The following is a 17,804-nucleotide window of genomic DNA, read 5'->3' on the forward strand; positions in this document are numbered from 1 at the left end:
CAGAGTGCCATTAGAATCCTGCTGTGAGGAGAAGCAGACCTTTCCTCGAAGGCTGGTTTTGGGGTCCCCCAGGAATAGGTGACTGGGGACGGTTGATGAGCACACACAAAAGCATGGGGTACGGCAGTGGGCCCCCAGCAGGTGCTTATTACACGTTAGTTCTCTTCCCTCTTTTCAGGGTCTGTAAATTAGAGATGGCCTCTCGGCCTCAACCCTCGAGCAAATGTCTGCCTTTTGCAGCTCACCCCGGCACCCCAGCTCGCCGCCCTGCTCAACCCCTGTAAGCCAGGAAACAGCTACCACTCCCCCAGCTCCTCCTCTGTGCTACCTCACTTTATTTCCAAGGTCCCCTGGAGGGGGAAGCATTTGGGGCTCACTTTACAGAGAGGACGCTGAAGCCTTGACCGAGGTGGTCTCTCCCCAAACCAGCAGCCTGGCCATAGGAGCCGGAAGTGGAGCCGAGCCATGAATGGTGTCATGCTCCCAGCACGAATAATTATTCTTCCACCCAGAGACAGGGTCTCTGCCCCTGGCTGGGGAGCCCAGAACTTTCTCTGAGCCCGTGTTCCCTGCCTCTCCTCATCAGCACGTGTCTGTGGGCTGTGCTGCAGTCTGGCTGGGCTGGTGGCCACCTAGAACCTTTGGTCACAGCCAGGCTCGGCTTGAGCCCTTGAGTCAGGTAGCCTGTGTGGACTTCTCTGATGTGTGTTGGGAGGAGGGCCTGGGAGGCTGGCTTGGATGTGGGGAACTTCAAGTACCACATCTGTGCCATCAGCCAACTCCCGGCGGCCACAGTAAATAGTGGCTAAATGCACAGATGAGTGGGTGGGGCTGGCGCAGTGAGGGCAGTGTGTATGCCTCTGTGTGTGCACATGTGTATAGGTGTGTACATGCGTACAGCTGTGCATGCACGTGTAGGTGTTCCCGTGAAAGTGAACAGTCATGGCCTCCAGTCTCGCTCCTTCCCGTCCGCTCTCCACACAGCTCTCAGAGATTTTTCTAGCACTCACGTCAGCCCTCATCGCTCCCCTGCTCAGAACCCTCCGTGCTGCCCACTGCCTCAGAACAAAGCCAAGAGTCCCTCCTCAGCCTGGCCTTCGGCCCTCCCCACCTTACAGGGCAGCGCGGTCACCACTGCCAGGCCTTGGCCAGCTCCTCCCAGGCCCATGCCCTGCCTGCCCCCTGGGCCTCTGCTTCTAAACCCCCCTCCCCTGCCATGCTCCCTGCCCTCACTCACCCTGGGGCATAGGGAGCCTTGGGCTCAGCCTTGATGGGGGGCCCAGAGCCCCCCAGGAAGGGCTTGGGAGCGATGCCCAGGCCATTGTTGTTGTTGCAGTTGAGTGGGGCGCTGTAGCTCGGGGGTGGGAGGGGGCCGTGGCGCCCTGGGGAGGGTCCACCCCCAGGGGGGCTCAGGTGGTGGACCCCGCTGGAGCCGGGGATCACTGGCTGCCCGTGGGGGTAGGAGGCCGCACTGGCTGGAGCAGAGATGTCAGGGAAGCAGCTGCGGAGAAGGGAGGAAGCTCAGCGCCAGCCAGAACCCCAGCCCCTCCCGGGGCCCCCGCCCGCAGGCCATCATGAAGCCTGCAGAGGGGTCGGCTGCTGGGGAAGGCCCGGCAGCAGCTTTCAGAGGTGGGGCCCTGTCACACCTCCCAGGTGAAAGGCGGCCGCCAGAAGGGCTGGGGGCGGAGCCGAGGCTGTCCTACGGCCACTCACAGTTCGGACGCATCCTCCTTGCTGATGTACTCCTCCAGGATGCTGGTGTCTATGTTGGAGGGCTCCAGGGCGCCGTTGATGTCGTGGCCTGCAGGAGAGGGACAGATGTGAGCTGGGGAGGGGTGTGGCTCCTAGGCCTCTGGGCCCTCTAAGACCGACGCCCAGGCTCCTCCCCACCTGTGTGTCCATCTCTGTTGGGGAGACGCCTTCATCTTCTCCCACCTGACACCCCTCCAGAAGGCACTGACCTCCCTCAGCCCACAAAGCCACCTGGAGTCTCCAAGGAGAAGAAGGGTCCAGAGTGCAGATTTGGGACAGACAAGCTGATTCTTACCTTCCGTACCCTGTTCTAGCTCCTGACATGAGCTAATCCCTTCCCTGTATCTATAAAATGGGGTAATCATCCCCTGTCTTATGGGGTGCTCTGAGGAGCAAACAAGAAGCTTTATTGAGTCTAGTGCCCAATGGATGCCCGTCGCCCTCGGTGACTCTGTCCTGCCCTGTCCTCCGGGAGGCAGTCAGTTTCAGATGGCCCAGCTGGTGAGTGCCTAGGAGCACGAGGCCTGGCTGGCTGAACAACGCATCCTGGGGGTGCCCATGGGCTGCACCCCAGGCCCCAGCTGCAGACCATGAGGGAGTGGAGATCAGAATCAGGAGTGCCCAGCCCGGCCCACCCTCATCCATATGCCCATCACCTCATAATGGGGTTGGGGTGCCCAGCCCTGGTTTTGCAGAGGCGCGAGGACCAGAGAGGTAAGGGCCTGGCCTCGCAGCAGGGAAGCGATGGCGGCCTGGTATCCGCTCCTCCACCCAGCCTCTCCTGGGCCCTCCTCACTGGCCCCGGCCCTAGGGAGAGGAGGGGCTCACAGAAAAGGCCTCTTCTGCAGGGAGGCGCTAACCTTTCCCCTCCCAAGGTCACCTTGCAGGGGGAGCCGGAGGGCGGGGTGATAAGGGGGCTGACGTGGGAGATGCGTCAACCCCGATAATGGAGGACAGCCCCACCCACTGCTGACCTGGGCTTGCCAGCCCCCTGAGGCAGAAGGTGCCCTCCCACAGGTCCCTGGCGCCTGAGTCTGGGGTCTGTACCTCATGCCCCCTCCCCTGGTGAGCCCTGGGAACAGCGCTTAGTCAGGTCCAGGAACAAGCCCTGGCTCACCTCCTACCAGCTGTGTGACACTGGGCAGGTCACGTACCCTCTCTGAATGTCAGTCTCCTCATTAGTAAAATGGGGACGTGAAGGGGTAACGCTTTACAGGGTCGTTGTGAGTATGGAACAAGTTAAGGTATGTAAGGTGCCCGGCACGGCGTGGGTGCTCAGCCAACAGAATGGCTGTCCTCACTTCCCAGTCCCAGGAGTGCTGGGGTCCCCAGGAGCCCCCCACCCAGGCCCCTCCCTGGCCTCAGCCGGCATTTCAAGAATGCTGAGCCCCGCTTAGGTGATTAATGAGTGGCTAAGCCCTCCTAGGAGTCACGCGCTGTCCGAGACAGGCTCTCCTGCTGCCCCCACCCCGGCTCACCCAGCCGGGAACAAGGGACACCCACCAAGCACCACCAATGGCTGTCCAGGGCCCCGTACGGCCAGGGCAAGAGAAGCTTCTCAGGCTGGGGCTCGCCAGTCTGCATGCGGAGGTTCTAGAACTGTCCAGCTCTGTCTCTGCCCACGTCCTTGGCTGTTAACCAAAGATCCCATTTACTGAGCACCTACTATGTGCCTGGCACTTTCGGAGCCAAGTACATGAATAAATCATAGTTTGTTATATGCGAGGCATCCCACAGGCTCTTCATGTGCAGTGTGACACTTAATCCTCCCAACCTGTAACGGGGACGGTAACAGTGACAGCATATCATTCTGACTCCCTGCCAGGCCCCGCACTACGCTAAGTGCTTTACGAGTTTACCTCCCGATCACGCCTGCAGACTCGGTGTTATTAGCATCAATCATTCCCTCTCTCAAGGCGACACGGCACAAACTCAAACCCAGGCGCGGGGCCTGACTGCAAGGGGTAAGGGGTAACTGGTGGCCACTGAGACTTCCCTGCCGTCCTGAGCAGCCCCGCCTGATGGGCTGGGGGAGGTTCCCGAGGGAGGATCCAACATGGGAGATGGGCAGGGAGGGGGTACTGGAGTATCACCCCACCCTGGCCGCTGAAGCTGCAAGTTTTTGAGACTGAACTTGGAATCTCCAGTGAATGATGGGGTGATGGAGTCATGGTGTTGCTATTTATAACAGGCCAGGCCCCCTCCTCCCCTCCTCCTCCTCCTCCCCTGGCCAGGAGTGTTCCTAATCACCCCTAATCCTCCTGCCCACCTCCCCTGGGATACGGGGCCTCAGGCGAAGGCATCCTGGGAGACCCTAACGAGAACCAGATGTGGCTGGGGGGAGGAGAGACCCTCCCGTGCCAGGGGCCGGGTGGACGGGAGGATGCGGGAGGGAGGAGGGAGCCGCTGGGGCAGGGTGGGGGTGGGCCACTGGTGGGAGAGAAGTTTGAGGTTTGGGGGTTGGGGGCCTCCTGAGGAACACTGACCATGTTTTCTTCTCTGGGAGCCCTTGAGGCCTGCCTGGATTTTGCCCCACATAGCCTGGGGTCCAGCCACCAGGCAGATGCCCCCAGCCTGCCCCAGGTGCCACACTGGGGATTTCTAACCAAACATTCTAGGGTAGGGGTAGGGGCTCGTGGGAACCCAGGGATTCCTGAGGCTGGGGCAGAGCCCCCAGGAACCCAAGAGGAAGGCAGGGCCCCTCAACACACTCTTGGGGGTTCCCATCCCCCACCGCTCCCAAAAGAGCCCTAGAACATTGCTGAGCCAACAGATACCTGTGAGCAGGAAGCTAAGTGTATCTCCTGCTAATCCTCAAGACCTCCCTGGGAGGCGGAGAGGCTGCCCAAGGTCCCACAACCAGAACATGGCACCACCAGGTCACAATCCAGCATGCCTGCCCTCCCCATCCACAAACCCTTCAACAACTTCTCACTGCTCAGGATGACAGAGCCCTCCTCGGTCCAAGGCCTGGCATGGTCAGGCCCCGCCTGCCCCCATGGCCTCCTCTCCTGCCCTCGTTCTTCTCCCTGAAACTCTCCATGGTCCAGCCCCCGCCTCATTCCATCTTGGGTCAAACCCCGCCTCCCCTGCACACCAGGGCCTTGGCACGTGCTCCTCTCTCTGCCAGAGAAAGCCCATTCCTGCTCGTTCTTTAGGTTTTGGCTTAAATGTAAATTCCTCCAAGAGGCCATCTCTTGCTCTCCCATCCTCTTGAGTGGCAGCCTCTTTTCTACTTTCTCATCAGGCTCCTTGCTCTCCTGCCTGGCACAGACCTCTCAGGGAGGTGGAGGGTCTGTCCAGCGCCCGCCCACCGTCCACGGCTCACACTCACCAGGTAATCACTCTGTGCCCAGCCCCACGCCACACACGGTCTATGGCTCATATTTAATTCTCACAACCACCCTACGGGGTAGGTGGTTTTCTTGTTCTCCAGTTTACAGATGAGGAAACTGAGGCTCAGAAAGAAGAAACGCCTTGCCATCGCTTACGGATGCGGGAGCTGCCTGGGGAGAGCTCTGTCTCTCGGTCGCGTAAGCATCCAAGCCTATAGTAGGCACACAATAAATGTTGATGAAATGAATGAGCCAAGTGGCAAGCAGGACAGTGGGACTGGGCCTGCCTGGGTCTGGGGACGTCAGCCAAGCTGTGCTGTGGTCAGGGGTCAGGGCTAGACAGGGCCCCTCCAGGTACCATCCCTGCCCTGCCGAGCTATGTGCCCCAGCTGCTCCTCATTAATTAGGTCCTTTATTACCTGCTTTTAACAGGAGCCAGACACTGCCCTTCCCAGGCGGGCTGGGATCGAAGCTGGGGGAGGGAAGCCCCCTCCTCTCCTCGTCCCCTTCTGCCCAGCCACCCAGCTGGGCAGAAGGGGAACCAAGGGGACAGGAGTCAGGTGCGGTATGAGAGCGGGTGGGGGCCCAGGTGGTCCTCCACCCTGGACTCCTCCCTTCCCCTCCTCCTCCTGCTCATGCCCATCACCCCGCCCCCCCCCCCACAGCCACTGGCTGAGTCTAGGCCATTGTCCTGGGGGACGGGGGAGGGTGGGGACCCGGCACAGTGGGTGGCTTGTGCCCTGCCCACACCCTCCCCCCTGCCCGTCAATGGGGCACTTGTCAATTCATGCCCAAACATGGCGGAAATCCCGTCAGCCACGTGGCCGTGGGCAGGGCAGGCCAGGGCCTAAGGGTGCTGGCCAGGCCTAGCTGATGTGAGCCTGGGGCCAACAGGGTATGGGGCCCAAGCCTCTCCGTCCAGTACCCCAAGCGTCCATTCTAGGTGTCGGAATCTGAGGGACACCCTGATTCTAAGCAATGGCAGGGGGTCAGGGTGGTAGTGGTCAAGGGACTGCCCACCTTGGCACTCCCATGGTGCCCCAAGGGACTGCTGGGGTCAAAGAGGCCCGGGTGCTAATGCAAGCCCCCTGTTCATTGCTGTGACCCTCAGCGAGTGACCTGCCCTCCCTTGGTCTGGCTTCCTTCCCCATCGCTGGGGCAGGGACCCCAGCATCTTCAGGGAGAAGGTGGGGGAGAGCCTCGCCCCTGGGAGACCATTCCTCGATCAACGTGAATCGCCGTTTCTGTCTCTCTTGGGACCCCTCTCTCCTTTCCTGCCCCACCGTCCCCCGTGCTTCTCCACGTCGGCTCCAGGGAGCCGCTGAGAGGGCCTCGCACCTTCGTCTGAGCCCCTCTGAGGCATGACCAGTACCATGCTGTTATTCTGGCACATGAACAGCACACTCTGGCCTCTAGGCTCTGGCTCTAGCCATCACCCCCTGCCCGTGGGTAAGCCTTCTGTGACCGCCTGCCTGCCCCAGCAGCCCCTCCTCAATCACCCCAGTCACAGAGGGCCCCCAGTGCTGAAGCTTGTCTCCCAGTACTGACTGAGCTAATCAACATGCTCCAAACTAATTCACACTGGGATTGGGCACTGTGGGCTCTCACCTCCTTTGGTTTGGCTTTCTACCTTTATTAATATGATCTCTGATTACTATGATAACTGCTAGCTGTCCCTGCTTCAGGCTTCATCTTGTATCCAGAGCCTTCTCACTCAAAATACCTTCAGATCAGACGCTTGATTTTGGAAGCTACCCGTTGCGTCTCTGCATCGAATCCCTAGTTAACCTAGGGCTAAATGACAGAGATGTGGCTCTCCAGTCACTGCCATCAGGCCTTAAATCTGAGCCAGAGTTATATTTGTTCCCTCTCAACTTCTTGCTAAAAAATGCAGACAATTCCCACATCCTGCCTGCAGAGACCCATCTCCTACATGGAGCCTGGGTCTAGCCACCCCTGGGTTATAGCTGTGTCCTCCTCTAGTCCCCACTTGGTGGCTACCCTGTCCTCAGGTCGACACAAAACTGAACCCACAGCCCCAAGATGCTCCCCAGCCAGGTCCAACAGCAGCTGCAATGTGTTCTTAGGGAACCCACATCAGTCCCCAGGAACTTCTGCTTTGCTTGGGGATCCATAGGGCCGAGTTAGCACCCACCCGACGCCCCCAGTCCCCTCCCACAGGGACCAGGGCAGACAAGTAAGTCCCTGTAGCTTGGGGTGCGGGTAAGTGTCCTCTAGGCTTACGCATTCCCGTCTGTGTTTACACACGGGCATGTCCCACACGCATGTGTGTACACAAGGGCATCGTCCCAGGCATGTATCCACTGACACACATGTGAGTGTGTACATGAAAACACACACCTGTACAGTGGCACGCCCCTCCCACACTGACACACACGTGTGCACACACCAGCATGTTCCACATGTGTTCATCCGTTTAAACGATGATTTACTGAGCATCCTTATGTGTCGGGGACAATGCCGGGCTCTGGTGATGCAGCAGAAGACAAAACGGACAAAACCTCCTGCCCACACGGAGCTGACATTCTGGGGGCAGAGTCAGGTGGCAAGATAGATTGGTAAAATCTATAGCATTTTAGAAGGTGACAAACGCTATGGAGAAAATAAAGCGGGGAGAGGAGTTTGGGGTGCAAAGAGAGTGGGGAGGAATTGCAGTTCTAAGCAGGATGGTCAGGCCAGGTCTCACGAGCAAAGCCACGAAGGAGGTGAGAAGCCAGTGCAAAGGCCCCGAGGCACGAGCATGCTTGTGCATGTGCTCATCTCAGCACACCACACAGACTTGTTCACTCACGCACACCCGTACACTCGCGCACACATTTTGCCCTCCCTTCCTTTCCCACTGACCCAAAGGCAGGCCCGGACCAGGGTATCTCCCCATCAGTTCTGGCTGGAGACAGCTCTAACGGAGCAGACTCTGTCAAGACTCCCGAGTTCCCTGCCAAAGGCAGCCCCCTTCAAGCCGGTTGCGGATGGAGATCCCCCTCCACCCCGCCGGGCCCCAGGCCCCAGGAGGGAGAATCACAGAGACAAGAGAGCACAGGGGACTGAGAGATGAAGAGGGGAGTAAGGGGGAGGGGCCCCAAATTCCACAGGCGGACAGAGGCTGTGGTTGTGCGTCATGGGGGCTGGAGGGGTCTAAGTCAGACGGAGGGAGAACTTTCCCACTGATGCAGCCTGGAGGTGGGAGGTGGGGTGAGGATGCCCTGGAGCCCCCAGTCCATAGTCCATGCCAGTGGAGGCTCTGGACCCGACTGTCCCCCGACCTGGCATTTAGCTCTTCCTTCCCCTCCCACTCCAGGCCTTTGGCACTCTTGGGGTCTCACCGCTTACATTACACAATCTTGACCATCTGAGTTGGGGTTCTGAGATCCAGAGGTGAAGGGGCTGGACGGAAGTACACAGCACAGCCACCAGTGATGAATCAGGAGCCTCGGCTTGCAAGAAGGAGAAGCCCCGCTCCCTACACCACTCCTGGTCGGCACCCCCCCTGTGCCTAGCTGCAAGTCAGGAGACCCAGGAGTCCCAGCTCTGTCGTGGCCCCCCCGAGTGAGCCTGACACATCACCTTCCTCTCCTGCCTCAGCACCCCCTCTTGGAAATGAAGGGATACCATCTGCACCTCCAGTGAGCTGCAGGAGCCCCTGGAGACAACATGTGCAAAAACCTCTGCGCTAGATACAGCAGGTAAAGATAAAGGACAAGGACAGTCAAGGCCCTTCCCCCTTGCCCGCCTGCCCAACCCCGAGTTTTGAATCTCTGAGGTGGAGGGTGGGGTGGGAGGCACCAGGAACCAGGAGCAGGCACAGGACCCGGCAGGGCCAGACCTGTCATGGAGCGGGAGCCTGTGCAAACAGAGAATGTGCTCAACGAGGCTAACGGTTTCCCCTCATTGTGAGAATAAGTGGCCCCAAAAAAGCGAGGGCCTCTCCCAAGGCACACAGCACCAGCCGCAGGCCCCAAAACAAGCTTGGGGACATTGACCTACCCTGCGGACCAATAAATGCTCAAAGCGAGGACATAATATCTGCTGTGAGCCTGTGGGTCTGGGCCGTGCACCCAGATCGTAACCGCAGCCCAGGCTGACACCTGTGAAGCCAGGCGCTGCACGAGGCCCCTCGCGGGCCCCGCTTCGCCTAGGAACCCTGAGAGGAACGCACTGTGACCACAACTGTATTCCCGTTTCACAGAGAGGAAAATGGAGGCACACAGAGGTGCAGTGACAGGCCCAGAGAAGGACCGCGGGTGGGCCTCAGAGCTGGGGACAGACCCTGGCAGCACATCCAGGGAGCACATCAGACCATTATACCGTCCGACCCCTGCCGCCAACCGAGGGGCTACCGGACCCATGGCAGCAGGGGCTGCAGACTCTGAGGTGGGAGAGGAGCCCCTCCCCCGCCATACACACGTCCAGGCTGGGAGGGAAACTGAGGCCCAGAGGGGAAAGCCATGAGGAGGAAGAAGGTGGAAAGGAAGGGCAGACGGCCTGGGTGGGGCGGGGCCACTCCATTAAGGATTCGGTTAATGATTTCTGCTCCCTGTTCTTATCAGAAGGGCAAAGTCCAAGGGCAGCAGCCAATCAGTGGCCCGCTGGGCTGTTACCCAGCAGCCTCTGCTGCCAGGGCCCCCCTAGCTCTGTAAGCCCTTGGGAGTCAGGGAGTGGGGGCCAGGTCTCCGGGAGGAGGCTATTCTGCCCAGAGCCGCCTGTCTTCTCCCCAAACATTCTGCGTGGCCCTGCTTAAGGCTCCAAGGGGCCCTCTGCCCAGGCCCCCAGACTCGGGAAAGGCCCTGAGGCCAGCAGGTGGGAAAGCGCCTGCTCCTCTCCCCAGCATTGACACCCTAGCCAACTTCCTGGGGTGCCCCCCGCCTCTGTTCACATAACTATTGTTGCCTCCATCGACCCCGAGAACATTTCCTGCTCCTCCCCACCATGGCCCTGCACTGGGCGTTGGGGACAAGGGGATGAGTCAGACCCCCCACTACCATTTCCTTTCCAACTGGACTCGGACCTGGGACAGGAGTCCTCCCCGGGGCTCTGGGTGGACCCAGAAGGCACCCCATCTCATCTCCTTGGGAGTCAGGTAGATGGCTGCCTCCCCCATCTACCTACTCCCTGGGTCAGACAGGCTGACATAGGACACAGTACCATCCATCACACAGCCCCAGCCTCCTGTCCAGGGTGGGCGTCTTCTTCCACAATCATCAGTGGGACCCCTTCCTGCCCTCAGGAGGCAGAGATGCTAGTCCCCATTGGGAGGCCACCCTCCCTCCCCCAAGGTGCCGGTGGCAGGAGAGACAGCAGGGGGCTGGGTGTCAGCTCTGGAAAACACTGGCTAAGATCCTTCTCTTGGATCCTGGGTAAGGGGGCCAAAGCCTTGCTCCCATTCCAGAGCTAGAGAAGGGGTGGCTTTCAAACCTGGTGCTCTGGAGGGCTGTGGGGAGCTCATCCCACTGTGCCCAGTGTATATATCCCATCGGGAGGCCATGAGTTTGTCTTTTTTTGTGCGTGAAAAAATCACATGGGAAGCCCCATCTCTGGTCCAACGTACCTGCTCACCCAAGAAAGGACATGAGGCCAGAGAAGGGAAGTCACCAGCCCAAACTGCCCATCAGGTCTGGAAGGGGTGAAAACTCAGCTTCCCATTGCCAGCCTTGGTGGGACTCTAGAGGCTGCGTGGAGGTCCCTCAGCCTTTCGGTGGCCTTTCTAGTACCTGCCGGAAGCCCAGTTCCCCTCGGTCTCTAAAGCTTCCTCCACACCTGCCTGCTTTCTGGGGGTCGTTGGCTGCTCACTGAAGCCCCATGTGCCCCCGGAGCCAGGGGCCGGCCTCTCCCCTTTCCATGCCCCTTCCCAAGGCTGAGACGAAGCTCATCAGAGCTGACAGCATCATCAAGACCTCCCTCCTCCTGTCTTGCAGGTGAGGGGAAAGGGTCCAGAGCGGACGAGAGCTCTGCACAGGGTCACACAGCTCTTGATGTCTGAGCCTTCACCGAAACTCTAAGGTCTGACACTGCCTTGCCCCTGTCCCTGACCAGGCTTTGGGAGTCCAAGGCCTCAGCCCATGAAAGCGATGAGGAGCACATCTGCCACCGAGACCCTGTTACCTGCTGGGAGCCAGTGCATCCTGCTTGGAGGGTCCCCTCTCTGCAGGCCCTGTGCCCGCCGAGCTGGGCGGCTGTAGCCTCCCTCCAGGGGATTAGCTGGGCAGTCACGGGGGCCCGGCTGTACCAGCCTCGAGGGGGCCGCCCTGTCCCAGCCTCCCACTCAAGGCCCAAAGCGCCTTAGCCCCCAGCCCACCACTCCGGGGTGGGCACAGCCTGGCCCACCTGCACAGGGCTGGACCAGGATATATGCCTGGTGTGCCTAGAGAGTACGCCATATCCGATGAGGGGCCCTGATGAGCCCCAGAGTGGAAAGCATAGACCCTGCCTCCTGTACCCACTGTCCAGAGGGAATGACCAAGGCAGAGTGGGGACCAGATGAGAACTCAGGTGTCCCCAGCCCCAAGTAGAGAGCACACACTGCTCCTACACCCTCAAGAACAACACATCCACATGCAGGAAAGCACAGCTTCCTGCCCCCGGCACTTCAAACGTACACTCATGAGCACACTCAGACCTCGCCTCTCCAAAGCGCTCCCTAACACCCACACTGGGTCCCAAACAGCACTGCCCACCCGACTCCCTGCCAGGCCATCCCCTCCCATGTGGCCCCAGAGACCCCAGCGCTAGCACCCACCCCACCTTCCCTCCATCTCAGGCTCCGGGAAGATTTCTCCAGACCCTGGCTCCCTCCCGGCCCTGCTCAGGCGGGCAGCCGCATACCCCCCTGTTCCCCAGACATTCTTGAGTCTCCTCTTATCTCTCTGGAGGGAGCAGCGTAGCCTCCCCGCCAGGCCAGCCGCATGGCTGAGCCGTGGCGTCAGCCCCCACCCCCACGGGCAGGAGGGAAGGTTTGGCTCAGGAGATGGGGAACCTGGGCCAGCCAGGCCCGCCCCTCTGCCAGGGCCCAGGGTTCTGGAGGAGGAGGCGTGGGGATATCTGCAGGAAGCAAGAGGGACTGGCCCACAGGTCATCTGGGGTAGTAACAGGCTCAGGGCACCCCAAAAGAGTATATCCCAAGCCAGGACTAGTGTCCCCTTCCCACCTCCCCAGGAGCCCCCAGCCCCTATAAGGCCCCTTGAGGGCTCCTAAAGGAGGAAGTGTCTGGGGAGGACGAGAGGCCCTAGGAGCCTCAAATGGCCCAACTACCTCAGGATCAATCACTTAATCTAGCTCGAATCTGACTTCTTGGGGCCTAGGTCTGTTGGGGTGTCCAGGATCCTGGCATGGGGAGGCCTGAGGCTTGGGGATGCCCTGACTTGGGCTGCTCAGCAAGCAGGAGTGGACAGAGCCTCCTGCTCCCAAGTCACAGGGAAGGAGTAACTGAAGCAAAGAGGGCCTTCTTCTCTCCCTCATGGGACTCCGGAGGGGTCTGGGCACTGGGCTGGACACTGGGGCCCTGATTCCAGCCCTGTGGCCCAACGGTCTCAGCGCAGTGCCCCTTAGGCAACCCCCACCCCAGGGTGGAAGGCTCTGAATCACTGAGATTTGCGTTCTGAATGCACTGGGAAGCGTGTGGGCTTAGGGACCGGGGAGAGGGGAGGGCACAGGCTGAGGACCCTAAGTTGGTGGAAAGGAGCACAAAAGGGGTCAGAGAACCTCCTAGATGCTCCGCTGAGGGTCTGAGCAGCAGTGTGGGCTGGGACATGTCAGCCTGTGCCTCTGCCTTTCCCTCCCACACTCTGTCCCATCCCTCCAGAATCCAGCACCCAGGATGAGGGGGACAGCCCTGGGGGAGGGGCAGAGGCTATTCAGGAAAGGAACGGGAGTTGGTCAGATGTAGGAGGAGACCTCCCACACCATTGTGTGTGTGTTTGGGGGCGGGGGGTGGAAGTATAGAAAAAAATATTGTAGGGTGTGCGTAGATCCCAGCCCTGCCATGGGGAGGGTCCTATTAGGGTCAAGGTGAAGGGGCGAGGTCACTCCTGGGGTGAGGAGAATGCCAGAGGAGGCGAAGCTCCAGGAACAGGTGTGGGCAACAGAGCCCTGAGGAGCCTCAGAGGGCTGGCAGGATGCAGCTCGCAGCTTTTGAAGGGTCCCCCGAGTGCAAGGACGGTGGTGGCTGGCCCCAGGGATGCCAACTTCAAGGAGGTTCCAGCCCGAGGAGAGCATTTGGAGGGCAGGGGTTGGGAGTGGAGGAACCCAGCCCACGGAGGAATGCTGGGGAGGGGTTCCCAGCCTCAAGTAGGGAGGGGTAGCTGCTTCAAGGGGAATTTCCGCCTTGGGGTGGGGGGGGGAGCATCCTTATGGAAGGTGGGTGACAGTCTTGAAGCGGGTCCCAGTTTCAGGAAAGAACAGTGGGTCTCAACTCCTAGGTGTCAGGATGGGGAGAGGGGGCCAACTTGAAAGGCACACAGGGTACCTGGGTCTCTAGGTGGGGGTCTCAGCCTCTGGGAGGTACACTGGGGGCTGGTGCCAGCCTGAGAGGCATGGAAGGTGGTGTGCTGGGGTTCAGGGCCTGGAAGAGGTCTGGGCCTGGATGGGGTTCCAGAAAAGCACAGTATAGGATCCCCAGACTGGGCTGTACGAAGTGCACTGGAGGCGGGAGGTGTCAGAATTTAGGGGTGTGTGTGCTGCAGGTCCTGGAAGGCATGAAGGAGGACCAAGTGTGGAAAGGGCTCAGCTCCAAGGAAGTTGTGTGTTGGGAGACAGGGAGCCCAACTTTAGTGGAGGTGCATGGTGACCTCCGGGAGTCTCCCAGCCCTGGGAGCCAGCATTGGACGGCTGGTGCCAGCCTGCAGGAAGGCCCCAGCCCCGAGGAGACGACACCCGGGGTCCCAGCGTGGTGAAAGCACAGTCGGGGGGTCCCAGTCCCCGGGGAGATCGCCGGGAGTGGCGGGGATACCCAGCGCGAGAGGTTGGCCGCCCTGCCGGCCCGCAGTCCCTCACCTTCGAAGAAGCGCTGCAGCGCCTCCGTCTCGTCCACCACCTCCATGTCTGGCCCGTCCCGCCTGCCCGGCGTGCACTCCGCCCCGGCCCCGCTACAGCCCGGCCCGGGGGCGCGGCATCGCCGGCGCTGCCCGCGCGACAGTGCCGGCTGGGCTCCCGCTGCGGTCCCGCCGGTCCGCTGCTGCGTTCGCCCCCAGCGCGGCCCTGGCCCGGCCCCCGCCCGCCCCGCGAGCCCCGCCCGCCGCGCTCGGCGCCCCCTGCCGGCCGGCCCGCGCCGCAGCCCCGTGGCGGACAGGACGCGCGCTCTCCAGGCGGCGCGGGCACAGGCTCCTGCCCGGGTTGGGGGCTGCAGGGCAGCCTGGCGTCGCGTGGGGAGGGAAGGGCGTGCAGGCCGGGCCGGGGTCGCCGTGGCTGGGGTCGGGGTCATCGGCTTCTCCTTGCCCCACAGTTCTTGTTCCCCCTTTGGACAGGGGAAGATAACAGGGTTCTGATCTTAAATGTTTAGAACCAAACCTCAGAGATATCCTCTATTGCCATTCCTTACCCACCCCTCATCTCAGCAATAATAGTAACAACCTGTATTTAATGAAGATTTCTTATGTGCCGGGCTGCACTGAGCACTTTACAGGGGTTATCTCATTCAGTCCTTACAGATACCCTACCAAAGAGATACTATTATATGAATTTTAGAGATGCAGATGGAAACTGAGGCTCAGTGACAGTATGTACTGGGAGGAGGTGCAGTTGTCTGTAACTTCCTGTGATGATGGAAATGTCCCCTTTGTTGCCCAATCTGGTAGCCACTAGCCACATGTGGCTGCTGAGCACTTGAAATGGGGCTACTGAATAACGGACTGACTTTTCAATTTAATTTAAAATTGGTTCAGATTTAAATAGCAAGTGTGTGGCTATGGTATTGGACAGCAAAGTTCTAAGAGTTTCAAGGTAATGAGGGTCAAAGCCAGCCTTCAGAGCCAGACCCTGGCAGACCTGGGAAACTGCCCTCTGGGTCACTGCTTCGCTGTGTGGTAGCGTGAGAGCTGAAGGTTCTACCTCCAGGCGTGTCCCGGGTAAACCCCCCACCCTCATCCCTCTGCCTCCACCCTGTGAGCACCTCCTTATCTCTGCCCTGCCCAACTGCACAGCCTCTCTCTTCACTGATCCCTATAATCCTCCCAAATCACTATTTTAAAAATATAAACCAGACACGTCATTCCTTTGCTAAAACCTGTAGTTTCCGTTTGCACTCAGAACGGTATCTAAACCTCCTGCTCTGGTTCCCGAGGCCTCGTATGATCTGCCCCTGCCTGGACCGCTGACCTCGGCCCTGACTTTTCTCTCCACGGCTCACCAAGTCACAGTCACCAAGGCTCCTTGCCATCACTCAAGCACGCCAGGCCCACACCCGCCGCGGGGGCTGGGCACATGCTGTTCCATCGGTCTACAATGCTCCTCCCCATGTGGCTGGTTCCTTTTCAGCAGTCAGGCCTCAGCTCGCACATCACCTCTCTGACACCCTACCTAAAGCAGTTGCCCCGACCTAGGCCTTTCCGCTATAAAGAGTTTTATTTAGTTTTTGTTACTCTGCTCCTCACTCTAGAACGGAAGCCCTATGAGGGTAAGAGATTTCTCTGGCTTGGTCCTTGCTGTTGCTTCAAGGGACACCACCTGGCATACAGTAGGCGTGCTATACATATGTGTTGAATGAATAGACGATGGCATCTTCAAACTGCAAATTCCTAGACCTCTGAAACCTTGGAAACAGGGGATTCTGGAATCCTAGACCCGGCGAATCAATCATACTACAGAATGGCTCAGCTCACTGCCTCCCGGATCCTCAGACGCAGCAAGTCAGAGCTGGAAAAAGCTATCCCACCTCACTGCCGTCGGACAGGTGATGAAACTGAAACTGAGGCCCAGAGGGGAGGGGGCACTTGTGGACAGATCAAGACGCCGGCCTAGCTAGCCTAGAGCTCTCAGCTCTGCCTGCCAGTGGCCCCCGCAGAGGAGAGTGGGGACGAACTGGGCTGCAGGGTAGGGACGGGGTGGGAACCTGGGAGGCTACTCCCACCCAGGCCGCCCTCCCCCTTCTCAGCGGCCAGCCATGGGGGAGGGGTGGCTGGTGCCTGAGCCCCAGATGTGGCCCAGTCAGCAGGCCCGTAGTGGCCCAGAGAAGAGGGTCAATGCCACAACAGTTCTGGAGCTGGGGGAGGGGGTGCCCAGGCCGGAGGGTGCCTCACAATGAGGTTTTGTCCCCCAGGGACCTCAAGCTGTTGCTCTTAGATATATAGAATGGGATTTTGCTGGAGGGCCCAGCTGTGTGTGCTCCCCCCGGCAGGGGCCGGGCTGAGAGGGGGGAGAGGACCACACTGAGGAGCCTATTCTTTTCCAGCTGATACACCCCAGAGGTTTTTCTCCCTCTGAAGCCTCCCCTAAGACAATTGTTATTCTCTGCTCTGCCTCTCCCCCCACCCGGGTCAGGCCTGTCTGTGAACAAAGTAGACCCCCACCTACGCCGTGTGATTTTAAAAAATAAATTGATTTGGGGAGTTGACTGAGACCGGCTGGAAAACCAGGTTCTTTATAAGCCTCACCTATCCATAAGTCTGTCCACCTTATTCGAATGGCCCACCATTCGAGGGCCATCCTGATGAGCTAAGCCTTGCCCTCGTCTAGGTCATCCAAGGGTGGGGTGGGGAGAGATACGTGTATTTTATCCCCAACACCCCAACTCTTCAGGCTGGATTATTAAGTCTTTGGGTGACCTTGAAGTGGGAGGGAGCATCCTGTCAATCTCGTGAGAGCTGGCCTAGTTAGGGGGTTCAGGCCCCACCACCTCCCCTGACTTCCTGAGGCCACTGAGCAAAGGAGCAACTGTCCCCAGGCATTTTCATCTCTGGGGAAAGGGTTAGCTGAAATGTCCCAGACTCGAGGTTTGCTACCCCCAACTCACCCACGCCGGGCAGAGGCTGGGGCTGGGAGGGAGCCCCAGGAAGCCTTATATCATCAAGTGGGGCAGGGACTTATGGTTATGAGTAGCTGGCTGGAGGCCAGCCCAGGAGAGAGTGGGGCTCGACTCACTGGCCAGGCGTCCCTACCCTGGCTTTCCGAGGGCCCCCGCAGCCCTGGCATCCACCCTTTTCACAGAAGAAGCCCAAAGGATGGCGAGTCCATGAGACTGGGGACACAGCTTCCCTTGACTAGGGTGAGGGGACATAACTGGGTCTGGGGACCCTTCGGGGTGACTTCTCTCCCACCTCCCTCCCAGCTGAGATGGAGGGACCATCCAGGGGTCTCGAATGAGCACTGGGAAGCAGAACGCCACTCGAGCTCCTCCCAAAATTGCCCCCCATGAGAGCCCTTCCATTCCACACTTGGCTGTGTGACTTTTGGCAAGTCACAGAACCTCTCTGGCCTTGTTGTTTCCTCTGCTCCATTAATTGGATAGAATAATTTGCAAATCGAATGAGACTATAGGGTGGGAAGAACCTTTGAAAACCATTAGGTGAGGATGGAGGCCAGAGTCCTAGGCAGGGAGGCCTGGATTCTGGGCCTAGATCTGTTCCCAGCATGGGAGTGACCTTGAGTAGGTCTTCATCCTTATCCAGCCTCAGTTTCCTCTTCCGTTCAGAGAGGCCTTGCGTAAAGATAGGCGCTGTTCTATCACCTTTCCCAAACCCTCACCGAGTAGGGTCACTCTGGACTCAGGGG

At 59.6% G+C, this 17,804-nt stretch overlaps 1 protein-coding gene across 3 annotated transcripts in view; it reads right to left on the reverse strand.

Moving 5' to 3' along the window:
* MYRF (myelin regulatory factor) overlaps nucleotides 1-14,278 on the reverse strand; it is a 33,890-nt gene extending 19,612 nt beyond the window's left edge. For all 3 annotated transcript variants that reach the window (XM_039860115.1, XM_039860113.1, XM_039860112.1), the window contains exons 1-3: nucleotides 14,094-14,278; nucleotides 1,714-1,801; nucleotides 1,238-1,501 (exon numbers count right to left, since the gene is read on the reverse strand). In XM_039860115.1, coding sequence (XP_039716049.1) covers nucleotides 1,238-1,501; nucleotides 1,714-1,801; nucleotides 14,094-14,139 — 398 coding nt within the window. In that variant the 5' untranslated portion in view covers nucleotides 14,140-14,278. The remainder of the gene's footprint in view (nucleotides 1-1,237; nucleotides 1,502-1,713; nucleotides 1,802-14,093) is intronic.
* Nucleotides 14,279-17,804: the final 3,526 nt, after the last annotated feature.

This window comes from Pteropus medius, unplaced genomic scaffold (genome assembly GCF_902729225.1).
Source record: "Pteropus medius unplaced genomic scaffold, Ma_sr-lr_union100, whole genome shotgun sequence".
Taxonomy (NCBI): Eukaryota; Metazoa; Chordata; class Mammalia; order Chiroptera; family Pteropodidae; genus Pteropus; species Pteropus medius.